General features: G+C 37.2%; 1 protein-coding gene across 3 annotated transcripts in view; it reads right to left on the bottom strand.

The window, feature by feature from the left end:
• The window catches only part of FBXL2 (F-box and leucine rich repeat protein 2), a 51,839-nt gene that overhangs the window by 4,608 nt on the left and 22,272 nt on the right, over positions 1–24,959 (bottom strand). For 2 of the 3 annotated variants that reach the window (XM_050332061.1, XM_050332071.1), the window contains exons 3-13: positions 19,024–19,078; positions 17,508–17,582; positions 14,799–14,893; positions 11,804–11,872; positions 11,622–11,717; positions 11,187–11,313; positions 10,918–10,992; positions 7,546–7,676; positions 3,466–3,526; positions 2,003–2,047; positions 1,659–1,715 (exon numbers count right to left, since the gene is read on the bottom strand). In XM_050332061.1, the coding sequence (XP_050188018.1) occupies positions 1,659–1,715; positions 2,003–2,047; positions 3,466–3,526; positions 7,546–7,676; positions 10,918–10,992; positions 11,187–11,313; positions 11,622–11,717; positions 11,804–11,872; positions 14,799–14,893; positions 17,508–17,582; positions 19,024–19,078 (886 nt within the window). Of the gene's footprint in view, positions 1–1,658; positions 1,716–2,002; positions 2,048–3,465; positions 3,527–7,545; positions 7,677–10,917; positions 10,993–11,186; positions 11,314–11,621; positions 11,737–11,803; positions 11,873–14,798; positions 14,894–17,507; positions 17,583–19,023; positions 19,079–24,959 lie in introns of those variants that run through there. The other variant, XM_050332078.1, reaches the window with a different exon arrangement.

The following is a 24,959-nucleotide window of genomic DNA, read 5'->3' as shown; positions in this document are numbered from 1 at the left end:
AGCACTTGAGTACTCTGATACTGATGAAGATTAGTAGTTGGCTACAATTGGTCTAACAGTTCTTTTGACTGTTTCCACCATCTGCTGAGTCTCCAAACATCAAAAAACAAATTCAAAGTTGATCTTTGCAACTCCAAAGTATTTACTGCAAATACACCTAAATATATGCTAAAGCACAACTACATAAGGGTTTATAGGACCAACATCAGTATGTGATTTCACATTTGAAGCATCAAGATTAGTTTGTGCAGTGTATTTGTCACCTGCTAGGCTTGTATTTTCTTTCCCAGCAATTCTCAGCCATTGCTGTTCATGGCCAATCTGAGCATATATCCTTCCTACCCACAGGATACACAGATCAACAAAACCACTAAGTTTTCTGGTTCCCTTAGAAAAGGTATGATATTTTACCAAGGCCACACTTCCCTGCCTGTGGGTTAACAAACGGAGGCCAGCAAACAGGAGCAGGTTCAGAAAAAAGTACTTGGAAACTATGAGGTTTTATGGCATCTCTGTTGAAGCACTGGCATTACTGGTACCAAAGATTTCTTGCAAAAACTGGTTACCACTGGGATTATAGTACAAAAACATGTCCCTTACAGAAGAACAGAACATGTACCATATGAATGGTCCACATCTTCTGACAACTCACTTGGTTTAACATCACGAATGATGGTTCAGAAATGAGGACAGACAATTATTAAGCAAAAATAAAGAACAACAACAATAATAAAAAATAAAGAACAAGCTCCTTTTTAAAAGACATTTTTCCTCATGTTGCTACCTTAGTAACCCTGAGTGAGTAACACTAATCATAACACAATTTAATTAAGGAAGCAGCAAACCCTCCTTTAATCCCATCTAAGAACAGATTATACAGGTACTTGTTCTCTCATGTAGATCTAAGTAATACATAACAAATCTACACTTATGGGACAAGTGGCCCTAAATACAGGAGCTCCTACTGTAAGGGCAATTGGGTAACTTTGGAGTACCTTGACTAAAGAACAGAAATTTATGTCGCCTCAAATTGGTTTTGATGATCTGAAAGGTCTAAGCCACCACTCCCTAGAAAACAGTTCTTTGAAAATACAGTGAGCGGAGAACCCCACTGAAGGCACCTCAATCCTCTCCAATTATGTTCAAAAGTCAAGTTCAAAAAAACCTTCCATAATTTGTTATGTAAATGGAGTCCTTGGGAAAAAAATTCTTGCATGCAAAGCTGATTTACAGAGTGATTGCATTATCTTCTCTGGGTGGTTTTGTTTATTCAATATTTGATGTGAAGTGTCATGTTCCCTAAGAAAATCATTACTGAACACTTGAAAGTGTCTATAAAGGATCTAAGTACTGTAAGTTGAATCAAGTCTGTAAGTAGTCAAATATGAAAGATGTTAACCATAAAACATAAGCTTTCTGGTTATTGCTCACCTGGTAACATTTTTTTTAACCCCACGACACATGTAAATATTTTAGGAGTAATATGCTGCTCTTAGAATGCTTTCGAAACTTGCACATGTTTTGCACAGTATCTTTGTACGTCAGGAATGTTTTCCAGATACAGAGGGGACAGCCCGGGTTTGTGTTGCAGGAGCTGCCTGCGTGTGTGGTTTGGCGGGGAAGATGTATCAAAGGTCACAGAAAAGAGTCACACTTACCAAGGCTTGCAGCTTAGGGCAATGTATGGAAAGTTGTATCAATGTGCTGTCAGTTATCTAGAAATAAAAGAAACCAAACAGCCATCAGCAGCAGACAGCAGGAGAGTCTACCCTCAAATAAGATGTCTCTGTCTACCAGATGAAAGCTCTGTTGTTTCTGGAAAACACCCCCTCACCTGTTACTCTCCAAGTATTTCCCTCTATAGAATTTCCCAATAACAATTTTTATTTCCTACCATAAACACAGCACTAATAATAAAAATCAAAGCACATCTAACTTATAGTGCTATTGTACTGCGTCCTTACACTGGACGTTCAATATTCCTTCTCATATTAAATCTCACCAAAACACACTCTTCCAAGTCCATCTTCTCCAGCTCATGGCAATTCTACAACAAACAAAACACAAACAGAAAAACAAGAGATGAAATAAAACAGCATAGACATAAAGTCATCCACATATAGTAATATGGGATAGCACCGCTTCCAAGAGGAAATTGTGAGCTGAATCCCTTCAAGTATTTGATCACCTCCAAAGGAGGAAAAAAAAACCTGTTTTAATTAATTAATTAATTAATTAACAAGCAATACACCACCTCTCTCTCAAACATCAACATTTCAGCCTTCATCTGACTTAGTGAAATGTCTTCTTCTTGCCCTCTAATGTTTAAGCCTTCCCCCTGCACTCCAAACCCATGGAACTTGTAGCCTGTGCACTAAAGCAAACTTGTCTGCACACAGATTAATCCAACTTCTGCATGTATCAGCCTGCACCAAACTCATCTGAAACACACTTAAGCCCAGGGAACATCTCTCTTCACCATCATACATTTAGAAAGAAGCCTTAAAACCAATTTGTTTTGCCAATGAATGCTGAAAATATTAAAACAGGCTCTACTTTAAGGCTGAGAGAAAGCTGCACGTCACATCTACACAAGCAATTTTCCCAGCAGTCTGAGAGATCCTGGGCAAGTTTTCAGAAGTGCTTTCAACATTCTGATCACAACTAATTTCAAGAAAATGATGTAGCCTGGTGACCTTGCAGCAGATCACATGGTGCAACAGCTCAATTCCCAAACTGGTTTTTTTTCAGGAATAGAAAAAAATGGCTTAACTTGCAGCCCCCAAAAGCAGGTTTGAGGTGACTCCTAAAAGCCTGAGACTGCAGTGCTGAATGACTAGAAAACCACTCTGTTTAAGCACTGAGGCTAAAACACTCCCATTCACACTAAATATCAGCAGCATAAATGAATGCCACTTACAGAGTATTATTTTTATGTTCAGATTTCCTAAACCAGCAAGCAAGCAAGCCTAACTTGAAGCGTTTGATAAAACCAATATGCTTACATCACATATTTACAGCATGAATCAGGGCAAAAGTCCTTGTAGTTTATAATGTATAATGTAAATATTCAGTAACTCAAGGGTATGCTCAGAATAATCTATTATATGCTGATTTTTTTGATGTAAATATCACAGGGGTATGTGTCATCTTTATAGGGGAAATTTGGCTAGAATACATAACACAAGTTTAGAATTACAATCAGGATAATAAATTCAATTGAAACAAACTGAAAAAATAGAGGGAAAAAAGTGAAAAATGCAATGATAGATGGCAAATCAGATCAAGTTGCAGATCTTAGTATAACCCAGAAATAAAATAACTTTTCAGTCCCCTCTTCTACTGGGTTCTTTCTGCTATAGCTCTCCTCTTCTCCTATTCCTTCCCAGCAGGAGTACATCGATTCACAGCTGCTCAGCAGCAATGCAAACAAGGCAAGCTCTAACCTTCTGAAATGACCCTTACCCGTGCTAGAAGGGTAAAGCCAGCATCTGTAAGATGTGAACATCTTGCAGCTTCCAAAATCCTGGAAAAGTTTTAAATGTTAAAAAAAAAAAAAAAAATTAACACAGAGAAAAAGCAAATGCATTTGAGATACAAATCTGTCTCCTGCAAGTAAAAGCTCTCAATAGCAAATGTAAATATGTATATGTCTATTTTTCACAGCGATTAGCAATTACAAAGCAGACTTTTTATCCATCTTATCAGAAGATTCTAATAGTCACAGAGCAGATTAAACTCAATCCTCAAATCTTCTCAACATTTAGTGGAAAAAAAATCATACACAGCCATAGGCATTTCTACCTCTCGTTTCATTCAGTAAGAGCATAATGCCCAAGTTTTCTCATGTGTTATCTGAGGAAAGATATATTTATAAGAATAAATCCCGAGATAAGAAAAATGCAGATGAAGCCTGCATCTAAAACCTGTTATCTAAACACAGCCTGCTGGGAAGCCCCAAAATTGAGGAACTGCTTACTAGAAATTCCCTCAGAGCCTCAGCATGAAGCACAGTGAAGCAAGTTACCAGAAAGCAAGGAGCTTAAAATCTCCAAGCCCGCAGTAAAAACAACAAACTATGCCAACACAACCTTAAAGAAAACAAGCACATTGCTTTGGAAAGACAATCCTAACACTCTTCCGAGAGGCACTGGTGAGCAGCACTGACCAAAAAAAATAAGTCAGCTCCCCCAAACAGCATCACTAGCATGCACAACAGGCTCTATCCCGCTAATGTTTTGTTATCTTTGTTTAATTTTTCTTTTCTTTTTTTTTTTTGTTAATGAAAACTTTTCTTTGCAGGTGGAGGAAGCATCAAGATGAATAAGGGGAAACCACAGCGCCGTGTAATGAGCAGCACAAACTAAGTGCAACTTACTCACCACAGCAAACACTACTGCTATACTGGGGCTGGTGGGGAGGAGGCAGGGAAAGATGGACAAAAGAACTTCTTGCTGTGGCAACACTTAGAGGCTTCCAGATCCTTCCACTGGTTTAGGAGGTCATTAGAATGCTCCCTGGAGACAAAGTGCAAAGGGAAAAGCCACGCTGTGTGCATGAACTAAATACGACCCCACCAAAGTACAGGATATGGGGCTCTGACTATGACTTTGCTGGATCAGCCTCCTCCAAGCCAAAAGCAAGAGAGCAGCCAAGTCGAGAGTTGAGGAGCCCCAGGGGACACACTCTCGAAACACTTCCAGAGTTCTAGTCTTCAACAAGGAAGTATGATAGAAACTCAAAAACAGCCAGCAGAGAGGTACAAGATAGATAACTCTTCCCAAATGGATGGTTCTAACATCTCTGCACTTTCTTTTCAGGCTCACATTTGGGAACTCTGTGTCCTTCCACCAAGGGTAGTCAGCAGCCTATCATAAAATACTCTCAGCTACCCTGAAAATTACCAAGGATATCAAATAGGAAGGAAAAAAACTCACCACCACACAGATGACTGAGGTCACATTTGTTACCCTTCTAACTCCTTTCATCAATTACTTGCTACGAACCCCACCTTATTACAGGTCTGACTTCAAAGTGAAGTGGGGGAGAGTGACAATCACAACATGCAAAATAGCGAAGATGCTACTTACTGCCCATCTGGTTGAAAATACAGAAACAGAGGAATAAGAAAGCAAAGGACAACAGCTCTAGCTTTCCCAAAACTGGGTATGCAGCTAGTCTGGGGAGCGGAATGGGGAGTGAGTTGTATATACACATGCTGTATCAATAAGGCCCCAGTATGAAAAAAACAGGTGGGAAGGCACTGGGCATCACGAACATCAGCAAAATTCTAATTTTTGCTTTTGTTTTAGTGATTGTACTTAAATACAGAGAGCTCTTCGTTTTTCCTGGTACAGCTGACATGTGTTTCCCATCTAGTGATTTATGACAAAGTTCCTAATCACAGCAGCTGATGAGGCAAAAGGATATCCAAGAGCAGATTTCCCACCCTTACAAAGCAATGTTCGGTCAGACCTCACAGCTGAATTTATTGTCTACAGATGTCTTTTGGGCACACCTGGAGTGTCTCTGAACACAGCACCTCCCTATTCCTGTTGAATTAGCAGCAGGTGGTGTTAAAAGGAATATGATCCTAATTTTCCCAGCCCCACCCAAAGACATTAATTGTTCACCGCTGCTTTTCTTGATAAGTCTCACCAAAACACCTCCCAGTATTTTAACACTAAAAAGCGCTAACAAAAAAAGAGAAGGTATCGAGCACCTAAAAGAGTAGATAGAGAGAGGGATGAGAAGACACCTATATCTTGATGTCAGATAAGAAATACAGCTGAAGGGTCAGCTGAAAGGTTTCTCTCCAAGGAGAGAAATTTGTGAGTGCTAAGAGCTGCAGGACACAGCAGTATCGTGGAAAGCAGCCATAGCAGGACGTTCAAGACCCTGAAATGAAGTGAGAGTAGCACAGCACAGAAAATACGGAAAGGTTTATAGCAGGGCCAGCATGTCCAATGGAGGCAGCAGTTTTCTTTCATACTCAACCACAAAATATTCAGAAGATATGAGACAGTGTGGCATTACACTTCCCTTTGATTTGCAGCATAATTTTTATCAGGTACTTTGCATACACAATCCCAAAACTCTACATGTAGCCAGCTGTATCATCTGTCCTTTCAACATGCACTAATCCTCAGCAGTAAACACTGCAAAGGGTCATTTTTTTCCTTATACTGTTCCTCATTACAGGAGAAGAGTGGCAGACGCCTTCCCCCTCGTGGCACAGACAGGGGCTAACAGTTTACCTACCAAAGTCAAAACAATTCCTGCTGCAGTTGTATTGCCCTTGGAAAGAACTGCAGGGCTAATAGCACTTTAGAGCTCCTTTTATTTCCAAGCTGAGCCATGAATTGAGAGAACAAGAGAAATAGTGGAAAAAGACCAGTAATAACAGCAGAGCTTTCCAAGCAACACAATTCGGTGTGTCAGAAGACTCCTAAGCCCCTACCACTGGCACACAAAAGCTCCATAAGTATGAACAGTTTCATGAAGGGGACTGTCACTCTGGAATTGTCTTAAGGACAGGTTTCCTACAGTAACAAAAGCTCTTTTTCACTCTATCAGCTAAAGGAACACAGTGTGTCACCATACTGCACACTGGCATTTGAATGCAGCTTCCCCTAATTTCAACAGTCTATACTTTTCCTCCACCTGAGATTGAAGCATAACAAGTTCCCACTCCTGTATGTTCCTGTCATAAATGACAATTTAACGTGATCCAAAAATCTTATCCTTTGATTTAATTTACACTAAAATGAGACCTTGTGAGAAGTATTAAATGTCTCTACACCCAGAGAGCTCTTGCATGACAGCCTCCTTATAAAAGTCAAAGCTGTCTGCACCGCTGAGAACTCCACCATAACAAATATGTTAGCACAAATTACACCAATGTAAAAGTTTATATTATTTTTAACTGATAAGCCCCAATCGCTCAAAACATATCTCATAAATATCAGTCCTCAGTGTTTGCAAAGACATTAGCACACCCCATATCAGAGTTCAAGAACACCCAAGATGTATTACAGAGCACATTAGAACACATTTGTATAAAATCTGTAAGTAAAATACTCAGATATGATTAAGCTTTTTTTTTTTAAGACAAACAGCTGCAGAAAGCCACATCAGAGTACAAACATCACAAGACACAACACATCTACAGATATTTTTACCTTTTAAAAAAATAATGGGCTTTATATCTTCTTTTCTTCTGGCTTGTAATTAGTACCTAAAATATTTAGCTAGAAGCACAGAATTGAACTGCTAGGTTCAGCATGTTTTATTTGTCATATATTAACTCTTGTTTTTCCAATACACAGTGAACTACATTAATATGTTAGCTACAGAGGACCAGCCCTTGAGAGATTATATTCTAAGCTGGTACTTCTAACATAATGTTTGGACTGCAAAGGTAATGCAAACAACACAGAGCTAAATCAAGCCTGTGGACATCAGCTCATTATCTTCAGAAGTGAATTTCCGAGCTGAGGCCAGTAACAACATGACATACTTACAACACGATCACGACATACTCACTTCAGCCTTGGACAGTTTAGACCAAGTGCTGTGAGAGAAGCATCTGTAAGGTTGCTACAGCCTGAAACACAGAGTGACTGGAGTCTGTGGCATCCTCTACAGATTTTTACAATGCCTTCATCTGAAATTTGCTGCAACACAGAAGAAGGGTGAAGTTACTTCCCCATCAAGTGATCAGCTAAGATTACACAGCAATAACAGCACAGCTTTTACTGGTAATCAACACACATTACTGAACTGCTGTTGTCATGCTGTACCTAAACCAAGGCAACCCAGACTTTCAACCAAAAAATACCGTCGTGAAACCACGTACAGTAATACTGAAGATAATCAACACACACAACTCCTACTTATCTATGGATTTTTCCAAGACCCCAAATCCTACTCAAAGGCAGTCTGAAGCACAGAGGGAGAGTTGTTTGTTGCTGTCTTCCTTTTTCACTTTCCTATTGTTTTATAACTTTTCACATCTCTTTTTTTTTAATTGTGTTTGCTTCCTATACGTTTGTGGAGTCCAGATCTTCCATTCCAGTGACTGTGTAAATTCAGGAAGAGTGCGAAAGAGAGCTTAAAGCCTGACAGCAGGAGAGATAACTACCTACTTTGCACTAGTGCAGGAGGACCCAAGGGCAAAAATCTTTCACCTTCAGATAATTTTTGAAGCAAGAGTTACAGGTAAACAATTAAACCTGCATTCTTCACAGGGTAGGGTTTGCCCTACCCTATGCAGTTGCCTTTAGATGAAAGATTTAACTCAAACAAGGTTTTTCATTTCTCAAAATTGCTTTGTACTAGATATTCTGAAAAGAGTAACTGTACATCTGGAATATGAATAAAAATGTTCTCTCTCTGAGAGTGTAAGAAATGGCCCCATTGCAGATGCACACAAAACAGCAACAGGAACTAGATTACTGGGGGGAGTGTGCAAATATTATTTTGTCTACAAATCTTCTATTCTGTAACAAGTTTTCTCTCCTCTTCACAATCCTAATGCCATGACTTTAACTTTTCTGCTGTATGACTAATCCTTCATGGCGAAACAGGTTGTTTTATTTCCTGGCTTAATATTACTCCTACAATAGTAACAAACACATCTACTGTATTTTTAATGGAAAATACACATTCCTTTTATAAGCCACTCATATAATTACGCTAATACAACTGTGGCATATTTCTGAGGCTATTACCACAAACATCACCTTTCACAGATGAAAACAAGATGAGAAATAGCAGTAGCTCAGCACAAAGAGAGACTACCTTATGCTCCCTCCCCCAACCCAGCACTTTTTAATATCAGAAGTTTAGATTTACAACTTGTTCTGTCAAATTAAATTTTTATAGACAGAAAACTAAAAAACCTCGTATTCCTTTTGTAGATACAGAAGGATTAGCATTATCTAAAAGTAAGAAGGAAAGTTTTGTTTTGTTTTGTTCTTTTTTAAATAAAATCCAACATCAATTAAGTATTTCTGATTTTGTTTCTCCAAAACCACCTTATTTTCTGGAACTGTTTCATTTCCTTTGAGAGATAGTCATGGCACTATTATTGGGAAAAGGAACTATTCTGGAGGTAAGTACTAGGTAAATTTTATGCTGCTGTTGGAGATGTACAAAGCCCTCAACTTTTATATGAAAACTTTCCATTCTTAAATTGCTTGTGGTTTCAATGCCTACATCACTCTCAGGAAAGTGCTAAAAAAATGCCTGCAAGTCCCCAGTTTCTAAAATCTTTCTCTAAAGATGGTACCTTTAAAAAGTGCAGTTTCCAGAGGTAATATCAGTTCGTTCCATAGCTGCTGGTGCTGGCCTGGCATTTTACAAGGTCCATAAAACACAACCACTAGAATTACAGTGTGGATCGTATAAAGCACAAGGAGACCCACTGTGTAAAAATCAGTGCTAACCTTTGGTCATAAGGAGCCTGGCTGTTTGTGAAAAACTGCTTCTAAGCCATAGCAAACAGGACACATTTCCAGTGAAATAAAGCTTTTAAGCACTAGGTAGGACTACCAACTCAAAAAATTCAAAGGTAAAAATACTTTCACTCAGGAGGTTTTTTTGCTTGTACTACACGACAAAAGACATCCTGGCCAAGGGAAAACTCTGGTACACTTCTATGCCAATGCCCCTTTTAAGCAGGAGATACAGTAACTGATTATAATCAGATCTCTTGAGACCCTTCCACAAAAATAATCAGAAAAGGTTGGGCTATTCATTCTTCATTAGTCTCATGTAAAACACAACAGAAAAAGAACTCTTGAGAAGGAGGACAGCAGAAGGTAGAGTGAAAGGAGAGGAAATTACATACTGACTTTATTTAAGTGTGGTTCTGACCAGAAGAAGGAACTTCCTTTCATTCTCATTATCTTTAGGTACCCAAATTCAGTGGGCACCTAAATTCAGACTGAAAAAATCTGAAAAATTCCCTTTCACTAAACACCCGGGTGCACGGAAGCTCAAGCTTTGTATTCATATTGTTCTTCATTTCTGCAATTTTTAATGTAATTTTTAATAATCCCCAACACTCAACAACGATCAACACTTCAAAGAAATCTCTTAGGTCAGAAAGTTTTCATCCAATCTTAACAAAAGATGTTCCCATGCCACATTCATTTGGGAATAATCCATAACACAGATTTGAAAGTTTTAGCAGATTTTTATGACACCTTCTAGCAATAAAGCCAGAAAATTTTCAAAAAACAAACGAACAAAAATCTAAATTCATTATTCAAATTTGCATGATTGAAACACTGAAATTCTAATTTATTTCAGTATTTTCTAAGGCTTATTTGCAGACAAAGAATGACGTAAATATATCTAAAATCTAAAAGAAAGTCTTTCCTATTTCTTAAAAATCACATGAGAAATAACAAAAAAGCAAATATAAACGAGAGCAAATCTCATTTGTGTTCTCTAAATAAAATTAAAAGTACATGAATGATTCCTAGTCATTTCATTACAAATGAATGTGTTTTTGCACTAATATTGAAAAAGCATGCCCTTCTGCTACTTTAAGGCCTCTGAACCATCTTCAGTTATGATGCCATTACATTTTACCCTCAATTATGCTAGCCCAGAACATGACTTTTGCTCAATTAGAAGCCTTAGAATTATGAATAAACCAAGATGCTACACAGTTCATGATAATTGAATGAATGCAGTTAATTCTTACTCTAGAGCTTCCCACAGTTACAGAAGTAATGAGGGGGAAAAAAACCCAATCCAAGTCCACACACAGCTGTAGAAACACCCAGCTCATTTACGACCTCTATTCCACACAAAATTCTATAAACTGCGGAAATGTACTATTTGACTGATTTAACTGGTTTCTGACTCTTAGAGAATGTATCTTTCAAAGTTTCAAATACTTACTGTACAGGACTGCAAATTCAGGATTACAAGTTCATGACAGTGATTCTGAATGTGTTTCAGTGCTTCATCTTCTAACTGTATTTAGTAATTAAATCAGACATAGGAAAAGAAACAAGAAATTAAAAGCACAGCAAAGCAGCCCAAAGAATGTACACATCTTACATACTGAACAAAAAAATAAAACAGAAACAGTATTTTTTAATTCATGGAGATTTCAAAAACCCAAAATAAAATTTTATTCCTAAAGGATCACCCAAGCAATTATGTACCTGTGTGCAACCTCTAAGAAATAGAGCTTTTAGTCCACTACACCCTTTCACCAGTGCTTCAATACCATCCTTCGTAATCTGATCACACCAGGAAAGATTCAAATGTTCCAGATTTCTGCAACCCTCACTGGGAGAATTAAAAAAATACATAAAGTTAAATCCAGCCTTCAAATAGTCATAACAGTGGGAAACCCAAATTAAATACACTGTTAGAAATTAATGATAGCCAGTGGACCGTGCCAGGCCTCCACAGAAAAGTCATAAGAAAAGACCACACACAAACACCACAGTCTACACCCAAGAAGTCCTGGATATATAATACAGTCAGTGCTGATTCACAGTAGTAAGGTTCAGCACCAATTTTTTAAACTTTATTAAATGCTGAACAGCTCTTTAAACACTTTTGTTTAACACAAAACACTGAAAACTTCTTACCTCAAGCCTTTCAAAGAGCTGTTTGTGATGGCTACGCAAGATGTCAGATCCAGATGTTTAAGCTTGGAACAGAATCTGCTAAGACTGTAACACGTGCTGCAAAACAGCAGACACACTAAAAATACCTTCAGCTACTTCTTTTTCCGAATTTTCCCATCCATCAAAAAACCTCTTTGACTTACCTGTCAGTGATTTTTGTGCACCCATTTAAGTTTAAGTGTTCGATGTTTCTGCAGTTCTGTGCAAAGGTCCTAAAACAGCAACAAAAAGCTGAATTAACATAATGTCACAAGTGGTGACACAGTCACCAGAGAGCGCTCCTGTCCTGCACCTCCCTCCACCTCGGTCAAAAAGATTAATCTTTAAGTCACAGACTAATTACAAAGTATTCCTCAAATACACCTATCCTAGTGATTGCTTTTTCCTTTTCCTACTGCAAAAGTTTCTCCCTTAGGTAAGTGTTGTTCCTCTCTCAAACACCACTTGGGCGAGGTGGCTATTTCTGTCAAATACAAGCCAGAACTGCCTTGCTTCAAATGCTGTAACTAAAAACACAAAGGGCATAAACAGAAAGGTTTAAATATCACATTAGTTAAATATTAAGCTTCTGGGGAGAGTTTTTGCCCATGTAATTACTGAAGTCTTTGTATGTCTTATTAAGGAGCTTGTTCCCACAGCAAATGAAAAGGGACATACCTGGTACAATGCAGAAATATCAGACTACCACTGGAAAGCCCTGTGGGCTGCAAATTGCTTATTTATTATTTTCAAAATTAAAATGCACCAGTGTGCAGTACTGGGTATGAACTTAAGGATGACTGGAGCTGTTGTACCACTGAGAGTCTGTATGTACTAATTACCCTGAAGAAAATACATAAACTTTCTTTTCATCTCTGCAGAGTAATATTTACAGCTGTGTTGCATTTCAGAGGTCTGTTTTTATGCCCATGTTTCCTTCAACTGCATGGATTTTGTTGGCAGGGGCGGAGGAAACACATAAAAACAGTTTTGTCTGGAGGCTTGCCCCGGTTAACAGATCTGACTACACACTCAGCTGGTAACAACTTCCTGGCTCTCCAGAGAGGACTGAAAACAATGGAGAAAAACCCAGCAAGCAGTTAAGACTGCAAGAGTTTCCACTTTAATTCTCAAAACAGCTATTCAGAAATTCATGTAGTGGAGGGAGATTTACAATGAAGATACTCTTCAAATCCCTGGGAAAGATGTTGCACTCTAGAAGAGCAGCAAAATGCCCCTGAGATTCAAGCACAGGGCCTGTCCCTAAAAAGCTGTCACAAACATTCAGTTGTTACATAGCCAATACCTACATCAGCAATTGGCTATTTTACACGAAAGTTGATGTAGAAGGATAAACAGAATCACCCACAAAACTAATGGATCTGGAAACAACTCAACACAAATAGCCTTATAGGAAAAGTCACTTTCGAACAAGTATTTGAAAATTAACGCCACCCTTCTCATGCTAATGTTTTGAAAGTCTTAAAAATCATGCACTGATTGTTCATTTGTTAATTTCAATACAGTCTGCTTATATGTCAGAGGTGAAGAATCTTCTTTTGCAAAGTGTCTTAGACACCACTCTCTGCACCAGTTGGTTTTTAAGGATGCACACGAGAACACTGGTCACACTCTGGCAGCCTGTCCTGTTACCTGCTGGCATGATCAGCTGTATCATCCCTGCAATGTACACATGCTATGCACTGAACTGATGAATACTTATTCTATGCATCTGCTTACTAAATAAATAACTATTTTCAAATATCTCATCTCCAAAATAGAATCAATCATAGGATTTTTGGTCCTATTCACAACTCTCGCTGCAGTCTCCTAGCCCTTAATGTCCCAAAAACCACAGCTGAGAGCCTAAACTAAGTGTGAAAACGGAGTTATTGGGCAGAAAACTGTCATCTACCATCCTCACTCTTTCCTCCTACATCTTTCTCAGTGCCTTCCCTGCTAGCTCCTCACCATGGTACTTGCTACCTCTCTCAGGTCCTGCCACCCCCTCTCTTCCACTTCTGCCACTGCGTTCCCTACTGAGGACACAGGGACTGTCTCTGAATGCTCTGGGAACTTGAAAGAGCACTGCAGAAAGTTAACTCTGGTTGAGACTAACTCTTCTTTGATAGCAGTTGCCAGTAATCTGGGAGAGGCAACAATATGCACTTTCCTATGAGGAGGCAAGACTGCCTGAAGGTGGAGACACCAGGGAGCAGTTAGGGAGATGGCCCAGAGGCAGGGAAAGCTCTGGGGAAATCTTTGGGTTTGAAGCCAGGATGCCCATTTGGGTCACTAAAGCAATCACTGCTTAACCAGTTGCTGCACGACTCTAGACACAAAAATCAATGAATCAGACTTATTATAAATTTCAGCAATAGCTAAAGGTCACTAGCTTAATGCTCACTGCTTAACAAAATCTTCGTGCTTATATTTTACATCCCAAACCTTCCTCCAAACATTCTTTGAGCCCTAAAGCATCTGTGGCTTAGGGACCCTTCAGCTGGAAATAGGATCTTCATGCTTAAATACTCAGAGAAATGTCCAAAGGAACCTGGCTAAACAGGTTGCATTAGAAAAAGCTCATACAGATTCAAACAACCTTGTGGGAATAAACTGCACAGTTCAGTTTATATACTGTGTAAAAAGAAGGGCTACTGTCACTACGTAGAGTCCCCCAAGTTGTTCCTGTTGCCTGCCTATTCTTATATTAGAGCAAGAAGAGTATCCCAGGTCTTTTCCAATTTTGTAGGCACTCAATTATATTGAGTCTACAGTCTTCATTCTCTGTCCCATTGCTACGGTCACCTCTTGTCCAGATTAGATGATAAACTATAAAATGACCGCTAATCTTGATTCTCTGACTATTGTAGGATACCACAGTATAGTCCTGAAAATGGAGCAATATCAACATAAGCCTATTGAAAGAAAAAGACACATTTCTGAAAAGCACAGCTCTCATTTCTTAGTTCATTTCCAGAAAATAACAGTAGCTATATTTTGATCTCAAAATGACACCTCATTTAGCCATTATTAAGGTACTTAGTACTTAAATATCCCATTTTGGTCATCAGTTAGTACTCAGAAATTCAAACAAATGTAACAGTAATTGCTTTTGGTCCAGACATTAGGAAATAAGTGACTGAGGATTTTACTTACTTTAAAGAGGAGTCTCCAACACCAAGACATCCTCTCAGACTAAGTTGTCTCAGGAACCCTCCACACCTTTTGGATATATTTTCCACAACACGACCCTTAAACCAAATGAAAGGAAGACTTTGTTGAGTTCTGCTCTGACATAACATTCTAACCAAACTAAAAATGCTGGGAATTAAGACCAGACTCACCTATACCCCACCAGAAACCGCATCTCTTTGAATTTCTTTTGCTACTTCAAGAAAAAACAGTTACCTGTTGAGAATCTCCACCCTCACTGAGGTGCTACTCAATTCAATCTTTAGATGTCTCTTCCTTTTTTTCATTGGATAGCACATGGCTCAACTTTTTGTCACAGCTGACCCTACCCAACAAAACTACTGAAATGACCTTCAAGTTTTGTCAGATGTGTTGTCACTTACCCTGGTTAAGTTCTTGTTTCACAGTTCCTGCTATACAGGGCTCTCTGATACTTGAGTCCCTGCTATCACTGTGTGAAAATACTTTCTTATCAGAGCTTATTTCTTAGTCCATAAGTAACATTGCTTATCTTATCTCTCAGAAGAACTTATACCAAAACAAACAAACTGAAAATTATGTATTTTTTTTAAAGTTTTCTGATTAATCAGAATTATTTCTTGGCCGAGGCCAAATACCTTTACTGTAAGGATAAATTCTTCAATAAACAACACATAATGCAAGTTCAACTTCCATTGCAAAAAAAAAATCCAAACCCTAATGAATTATTCAAAGAAAACAGAAATAAATAATGAGATAAGTTTTCCCAAACCCATTTATTTCTTTAAGCATGTAGAAACCCCCAACAACCAGCATACTAAAGAAGACAACTTTGTCCATTTAAATGCATTTAACTGAATAATTCTGTCACTCAAAAAACTAGTTCTTCAGTTCACCTCAGCTTGCATTTGGTTCCACATACCAAGAAATCCTAAGGCACATTTAACTTCAAGATCTTCATACATCTTTGATAGAAAGAAACATTTTTTTAAAAGGTTTTGCCAACCCCTTCTCACTTTATTCTCTACCACATGAGGTCTTAAATATGGAAAATTTCACAAAACCTAATTTTTCATTATTCAATATTTTCAGAATAAGCGCTAATTGAAAAATCACCAAACAGTACAACATCCAACTGAGCAAAAGTTGTCAAATACAATCAGCAGCTTTAACCTGTCCTAAATCTATAGACAAAAATATATGTTATTATAGCAGCTGAAGAAAAACCAGAGTTCTTAGACATCAAATGTGACACTGTATCTCGTTTAAGAACTACTTTGTGTAATAACTGCTGGTTAAACACACTTGTAGGAGTAAATTTAAGGGGTTTATATTACAAATATACTTAAATATAATATCCTGAAGTAACTGAATTGCTCCAAACCAAAATAGCTTCTTATAGCAAAAGAGGACCATAACTTAATTTCATTCCTTCTCTTTTGAATCCCATGCTGCAAATACAGGACTTCAAAGGGCAACACCACTAGATAAAACATAAGATAAACATATCAAAACTTAAAAATACAAAAACTGTTTTTCTAAATACTAGAAAAATAATTCAAACATACAAAACAGAGGGACTGCAGACCTGTTGGGTTTTACTTTATTTCTTAGCAAATAAGAAGCACAAGCTTTTTTAAAAGCAACTGAAAAGATGATATTAAAGCTCCAAGTCTCCTTTGACACATTTAGATTGAGGCAGATGCCAAAATCTTTCTCCTACCTCTGTAAGATCCTCTTGTTAAACAAGAGTAGAGCAGAGGAGTTGGCAATAAACTTTTAAAAGAGCATTGAAAAAAATTTACCCTCTATATTACTGTAAAGCTTTAGGAACAGTTTGTACCACGGTTAGCAAATGAAATACATCTGGATTTTATTCACACAACTAAGCTAAAACATAAAATTCAGAAGCAAATCTATTATTAAAGTCTAAATTTAATTTGTATCATCAAACAGCAATAAACCAGTTCTGATTTAATTACAGAATTGTTGTTCCCCATGGATTTTTGTCTTCATTTTCAGATGTCATATTTTATTTTGTTATGCACATCTATGATAGCATTAATATAGACATGTTTTTCATATGGAAGACAAGTCTGCCCTAATCCTTTCATTATATACTAGAAAGGACTTTTAATCCACATGTATCTGCATTTCATGCAAGGTTCAAACCTTATAAAGCAAGTGGTCATAAAATGGTAATCAAACACACACCACATCAGTGCCAGGCAACTCCGTGGTAAGAAAAGTTGTTGAAGCATTTTAGTGCTTCAATCTCCAAATCCCATAGCCAAGTGTCCAGAGAGCTTTCAGCACTAGATGGCCCCCTCACAGAGACTTGAGACCAGCAACAACCTATCATAGATTGTAGAAGTGATTGCAAGGATCTCACTCCATTCAGAGGCACCGTTTACACTTTTCCCTTCTGGAAATGAGCAGGTTTGAATTTCTAGAGCTCTGTATGGGTATCATATGTGAAAATTATCTGATACATAGCTTGCAAACAAAATTGAAACTCATCAGAAGAAAAGAAAAGGCAAATACACAGTTCTTTTCCATTTGTTCCTTCACAGTATTACTATCTTGAACTTAGTCTTTAAAATGTGTGAACGCAAGCACACTCCGTGGGATACTCAAAGTGGGCTGTGCTCTCAAACATCTCCATAAGAAAGAAGAATACCCAAAGACACTAACCTCTATATCCGTCTGAAAGTTAAAGAGGTCTATTCTCTGCCAATTGCTTCCATCCAGAGCTAAAACATTCCATGCCTACAGGAAACAAATACAGTTTATTTATTACCTCCACTGCCCACTCCCTTCAGTTCTCTCTCAGCAATTCAGATATTACAAACGAGACAATTCCAGGCAGCGTTTTTTAAAAAAAAATTATAGATATTAGTAGTCATACAGTATCAACTAGTTAAAAACAGAATTTGTGGAAATTAATCTCAAATCCTCTAAATGGATTATACTTCAAAGGCTAACTTGTGGCTATAAAACATGCAGAAAAGCAAGATATTAAATGTCAAGTGCACACGCAAAAAGATTTAACGCTCCGTTTTTAAAAAAGCTTTTGTACATTCATCTAATAAGTTACATTTGCTAGATCTGTATGGAAAAAAGTAGCTGCAGATGAGATTCCTTTCAATAAAACCACAGTTCCTCAACCTCATTAGTTACTATTCTGAAAAAACAGAGACCTTTCAGAAATCTGCTGACTTTCCACTATTAGGACCAGGCCTTTCCTTTACATGTGTTAATTTGTCCTTCACTGTCGCAACAGCAGTTGTTCAAAGTAAAACAAAATAAAAAAGCCAGAGAAACACAAATGTTATGCAGAAAATTAGAAAAAAAAAGAACACCACATCCAGCCGACAGGTAGTTGTGAGAGAAAAATACTATTTGTTCAATCCCTTTGGTTTTCTTATGCAGTTTTGCAGGCTTTAGCTGAAACCTGATGTTACCTGACTCACAAAACTTACTGAAGCTGGAGGCCAGGGTGACACAGGTGTAGAAATTAAGCAGTTACACGCTTAATTATACTTTAAAACAAACAAGTAAACAAAAAAACAAGTAAAACCAAAACCAAACCCAACTGTCATTAAGAGAAGGGACTAAAGCATGAAATAAAGTTCATTCATGTTGTATAATAATACAGTTCATTGTACAGCAGTGGATGTAGAAACAGAATATTATTCATTTTATTTCAAGAAAAAAAATGAAGACAAGCTAAACATAAAAGCTTTCTTAGCATGCTTTCTCTAATATCTTGTGTGTGCCTTTTTTCCCTACTAGTAGTCCATATACTTAACACCTTTTGTACTTGGCAAGAAAATGATGGATGTAGTTCTCAGACACATGGTGCACATTAACCAAACTACATGGAATTTTAAGCAGAAAATGCACCTGAAAAATAGTGTTATACAGCCACAGGCTTTATAAAAAGCAAATGCCATCATGCCAAACTGGATTTAATCCTCTCTCCAGATACAGAGCATACACAACTGGATATCTTTTCCATAGCCTTTAAGTCCTGTACATAGCAACTAAGTCCACATCTGAATGCAAAACTGGGGCTGCTGTTATTTCCTTTCATAAACAGACTGAGAAAAAATATTTTTTTTTTTCAGGAAGTAGATTGCAATAAATCCCATTATTTGCACGTAATTAAAAGAACAACAACAAAAAAAAACTCAACAGAAATACCTACCTTGGAAACTTGTGCACAGCGACACAAAGTAACTATGTCCAAGAAAGAAAATATTCTAGGAAGAAAGGAAAACAACAACAATTAAAATGTTTAATTATAAATTCAGACTAATATATGAATTCACAGCTATGTAGTTCTATGGAAAGACACAAGTTACACAAGAAGCAAGTTAAATGCAACAAGTGTTTTACCAAATTATTTTGGTTATTGAGACTTAAAGAATAATATCATAGCTATCATCTAAAGACAGGCAACACCAACATATTAGAACCCAGCAGGTGCTGTTTCTGAAAATCTATTTTCTTTTCCCTCTCAGTATTACCCAAACATGTATGAATGATAACAAAATATTTTTTCTTCTTTTTAATTCAGAGAAACTAGCTTATATGCCTTTAATTGTGCTACAATTAAAGAAATAACTTACACCAATACAGATGAAGATTTCAGAGGCTGGTGAAGAGTAATAATTAGAAAACAATACATAAATAAATCCAAGTTCTAGAATCTAAGTACTAATACAAAGAACAATGACCCAAATTTCTAAAGGGGTTTCACAGTAACTACCAAGTCTAACACCATCATTATGTTTTTTGGTTTTTTTGAATTTACTCTAAAAGAAACAACTACAGTTGAAAATTTAGCTTTACTATTCTGATCATGGAACCAATTCCTCAGGCCTGTCAACTCTTAACAGTTTTCAGAAAGAAATTTTTCACTGTCAAAATGGATTTTGCTAAAGCCATTTCCAAACAACGACACGGGTTCACAGGATGTTCTCAGCAAAAAAGAAATCGTTAACCTAAGCATAAAATATAGATCCTATTCCAAAACAATTTTCTATTACAGAGAATGAAAGCTTTGAAATACATGAAAGACACGACTGTAATTAATTTATAAACTGCTACTGCTTGCCAATTAACTTTTTCAGTCATCAAAACAATGAACAGTAATAAGAACAATTTCATATTATAGTGAGAATTAACACCGAGGAGCAAACAATTGGTAAGAGATGCTGAATCTAATAACATAAAATTCTGGTTACTGCTTTTCAAGTGAAAATCTGAAGCTAGAGCTCAAAATGGATGCCTACATCTTAAGCACTGTGATTTTTAGCTGCGGTAAGAGTAAAAAAATGTAATGAAAATACTTCTTAAACATAACAACCTTCTGGATATGTACTACAATCACTTCACATAATAGTTTTCCAATATTTTGTTGACACATGAAAATTCTTTCTCTTTTTTACCACACAGTAAAACACTTTCTCAAAAACCTAATAGCCAAGCAAACAGAAGGACAGATGTTCCTAGAAGCTATGAAACAACTTGTAAAACCCTCTCGATAACATTTATTTTTATAGCATCTATTTTGTCATTTGAACATCCTTTCTGAGGCCTGTCCTTTCTGAGGTACTTTAAGACTTAAACTCAGCAGCATTTAATGCACAAAATAAACACTTAATGTGCTCAGAAAGACTGATGGGCAGATAAGCACTGAAAAGTGTTCTCTCTCTTTCAAGAGCAGCATCAATATCAATGATCCAAAAGGAACCTCTTCTGAAATCACCTTTCTCCCTTTCACCAGGAGGGAAATGTCGGAAGATGTAGAGAGCAGAAAAGGTTTCTTGGCTTGTAGAAGCTTCCTCATAGAACCACTGTACGAGTGGAATCTGAGGATTAACTCCGATTTACAGAAGCACAAAAGACAGATTTCTGTGTTATTTGTAACAAAGAAAGAACTCACGACACCATAACTCTTGCCTAAATGAAGAACGTGACATGCTTTAGAAGTGATGTATCTCGGAAATAAGAAACAACAGAAGAAACTGCAAAATGTTGAAGAAAGGGTATTTTATACACCCCCGCTACTCTGAGTTGTCTGGCAGTCTGTCTTCATGTTTCATTGTTTATTGCTGTTGAGAGATTAACATGGATGCATGATTTCTGTTTAAAAAAAAAAAAAAAGGTAAATTAAAATCAAACGCAGACCAGATGTATTTATTTTTGTTTCATTCTGTATGAAGTGACTTCTCAAAAAGTCGAAAACTGAAAGTGGCTATTCTGTGTTAAGAGAAAAAGTATTTTAATAAGTGTAAATATTTGTGATGCTTCTAGGTGTGGTGGGAGTTTTTTTGTTCCAAAGAAAAACTTTCCTGCACGGCAGCTCAAGCTGTCCCCATCAAAACAGACAACAACATTAGGATGCACTATAAGCAAGCAAAAGCACAATCATTGCCCTTCAATTAAATGCTATGATAGGCAAGAGATTCCAGAAAATGCTTTTACAATTCCAAAGAGTCATCTGGCTAACGTGCTTGAAAACAATTTTTCCACACTTCTCTATTTTTTTACCCTCTATAATACTAAACACACTACTAGCTTGTCTCCTTGCAGTCCCACAGAATTACTAGCAAATACTTACCAGTCAGGAAAACTAGCCAACACGACACAAGACTCCAAGGTTTAAAATCATTTAAAGTCTTTAAAAGACTTCAAAGTCTTTAAGAGACTTCAAATGCGGCCAACAAACTGAGATGGAAACACTGACATTGTCACTCATCTGTTGGTGTCAGACACTGACACTGTCTGGCTCTTAAGGTGAAAGAACATCAGCAGGCACTTGTAATTTTAAAAAGTGGAAAAAACTACTGAGGGCAGCTGCTGGGTGTACAGCACTTCTGTCTTTATGACCAAACCTACATAGAGCGAAGCTAATGCAGCCAGCAGCATCATTAAATTCCACTTCAGTCTTTGGCATGGATTAATACAAGGAAAGTGGAAATTAAGTTAATAGATCCACAGTAACGTTTAGGATTATCTATTCTGGTTTCTAGTATCCCAGGCTATTCAATTAGTTACCCTGTATCGAGCCCAAGAAGGAAAATTCACTTACCAACAGCTGGGGCTCTTGAAGACTTTTTATCCCTCGGCACACACGGCTCTGGACATGTGCCTCATGAGTTTGGCCTTGGAGATCTTTCAACATTAACAGTACCTGCAGAATGAGCCTCATGCCAAAGGCACAAAGGGTTGTACGAGCTCACAGTTCCTCAACTCCCTTATGGTAAACTTGTGTTTGGCTAAAGCCTCACTTACAGAAAAGGATCAATTCTTTTTTTGAAAGCCTTCAAGATGTGGAAAATCATCACCTTCTCTGGTAGTTTGTTCCACTGGTTAATCACTCTGTCAAAATGTTTCCCTCATTTCCAAGGTGAATGTCTGACTTCCAGCTCTATGCTGTTTTCTACTTTTCTTCACCAAATTAAAGAGTAATTTAGCAGTTAATATTTTCTCCTCATCGAGTTTAAAAGCCACTTATCATGTCATCTTTAATTCTTATTTTAACAATCTTTTTACGTTCAGTTCTTTAAATCTCCTTTTCTCTGCACATTATTTTTTCAGCATGTTTTCAAAGCCGTTTCAGGCCACTGTAACAGCCTTTTTGACACAGCATCAAACAAGAATCCTTCAGTATCCTGCCCATTTCACCATCACACCCTATTCTGGAAGTACACAGTCCAGACTACAGCTCTTTTGGTAGCATTCTTTAGTCCTGTGTATCTATCCCTGCAAAATTATTCTGTAAAATTAACATAGTTTGAACACACCCCAATTTATCAAGTTATTGCCATGTTGTTGCCATGTCTTCATAGGGGTAAACCATTACACTTGTTTTTGTGTCCTCTATAACTTTATTCCCTTAAAATGCACTGATATACTGCACATATACTGATAACTTTCAAAATGAAAACATCAAATGTTAAAAGTCAAATGCCTAAGCAGAAATACATAATTTTGCCTGGTAAATCCAGCCCCTTGTTTAATCTCTAAGAATGATATTGTCCAATGACTTATTTTCCAGAAAACCACAACAACTGTCATATTCCTCTCTCTCAATTTCCCGTCAAATAAATCTATGGTGAATTTTTCCACAGCATTTGGAATAGGAGGCTGAGGTTTCTGGTCATCTCTCTCTTGCCTACATACAAGTGCTGCAGTCAGGATTCATATTGTTCTAGTATTCTGGAATTTTCTTGATACCCAAGATTCACCAAAACTCAGCATAAGAGGGCCCCAGACCTTTCTGAGGTATTTTCACTGCAAATTTTCACTGATGGTCCCACCAAGCAGAAGTGATGATCTAAGTGATAATTTCTATCATCTTCCCGTGTATTTCCACATGTGCTTCATTATTCCCCTCTGTTATAAACAGATCCTCCAATGTCTTTCCAAACACAGAGATGGCTGAGTCCTAATATTTTGTTTCCCTCTCCAAAGAGCCACAGAAAGAAACAGCTATTTCTCAAAACCCCAACACTGCACAGTATATCTCCTATGGAGGGAGAAATCAAACCGTACAAGTGCCAAACTGTTTCTCTTTTGCCTTTGTAAGGCCCTTCCAAATTTGATCACACGAGAAATAAGCTTTTGAACTAATGGCTTGGCAGTTACTAATTTTAAGTATTTTGATACAATATTATATGGATTGATAAAAAGTGGATAACAGAATGCATACAATAAGTATCAGACACACATATTTGACTTCCTAGAATTTTTGGCCCAAACCCCAAAATTTGGCATGACAGAAACATCTGGTAATTTGTAAAAATCTTCACCAATAATCTAAGTTATGGTTTTGTTTAATAAATGACTTATGAATGGAATTCCCTTTCAGAACTTCTACTTTCCATGCTGTTTAAATTCAGACTGGTTTTGCATGCAAAGAATGGTAACAAATTTTATCAAAATGAAAACCAAAGTAACCAAGATGAGAAATGCCTCACCAAAGACACCACATCAACCAGACAATCTGCTTAGAAGATCCTTTCAACTTTACCACACTATCCAGTTGTTATAAAACATGCACACAACAAATCTGTTATGTCCTCCCCATTTTAGGCTACAAATTTCTTACTGATTTGTACAATTCCTTGCACAGTAAATCTGCTCTCATTAAAGTCCTTCCACATTCAATATGGAAGAGAAAACCCTACATACATGGAAAACTATCACATAAAGACAAAGTACAACTTTCACAGATTTGATTTTCCTCGTTTAGCAGGTTTTTCTCAGAATTTTCTGCAAGAATGCCCAAGAGACAGGGGAAAAGGGCATCAGCCCCTTGCAGTTCATGTTTGAACTGATCTTGCCATACACAGTGGCAAAGTCTCATAACCACCACAGAAGTCTTGTTGTATTGAGCAAATAGAAGACATATTTACAATTCTTTACATGTGGAAGGTTTCTCATCGCCCTTTGTCCCCCATTTTACTAAACACCCTACTGAGGTATGAGACATTTCACTGATAAGTGTAGTCCAGCAGTATGTACAAACACTAGAATAAAAATATGCAGGTCCACAACCACATAGATAAACTAAATAATTCATATCCATAATCCATAAAAGCAGAATCTTTAATGAATAATAAATTATACAAATAAATTTATATCTATGTGATTAAATTAACAATGTTAATGTTGGTGTACTTCCAAACTTCAGCAACTTTGCAGCTAAGTCCTCTAATACCTTATTCAACAAAACTGCAAAATAACACTTGCCCTGGAAACATAAACAGTGAGGTATATTTAAATCTTAAGGAATCTGACTGTTTTCTATCTTTAAACAAACAACAACTATCTTTTAGCTCATTTCTGTCAGGCCTGTTTTCAGCAGAGTGTCACAAAAGGCTGACGAACACCAATTGCTACATGAAGCACACATCCACTGACTCACCTAATGCTTGACCTTCCGGGTCAATTATTAAAACAAATCCCTTTTCACTAGAGAGGAGCTATTTTGTAAAGTAAAGCACCTAAACTGGAAACTCTGCTAGATGCTCCAAAACTCTCCACTAACCTAACCCTGCAGTTTCCACTTGTAAGCTACTTAGGTCTTACTCGGCTGATGTACATCACAAGTCATTGAATAACAAACAT

Source organism: Myiozetetes cayanensis, unplaced genomic scaffold, assembly GCF_022539395.1.
Source record: "Myiozetetes cayanensis isolate MyiCay16 unplaced genomic scaffold, myiCay2020 scf1, whole genome shotgun sequence".
In the NCBI taxonomy this organism is placed as follows: domain Eukaryota; kingdom Metazoa; phylum Chordata; class Aves; order Passeriformes; family Tyrannidae; genus Myiozetetes; species Myiozetetes cayanensis.
Note: the sequence above shows the minus strand (reverse complement) of the source record. Positions and strands in the feature narration are given on the sequence as shown.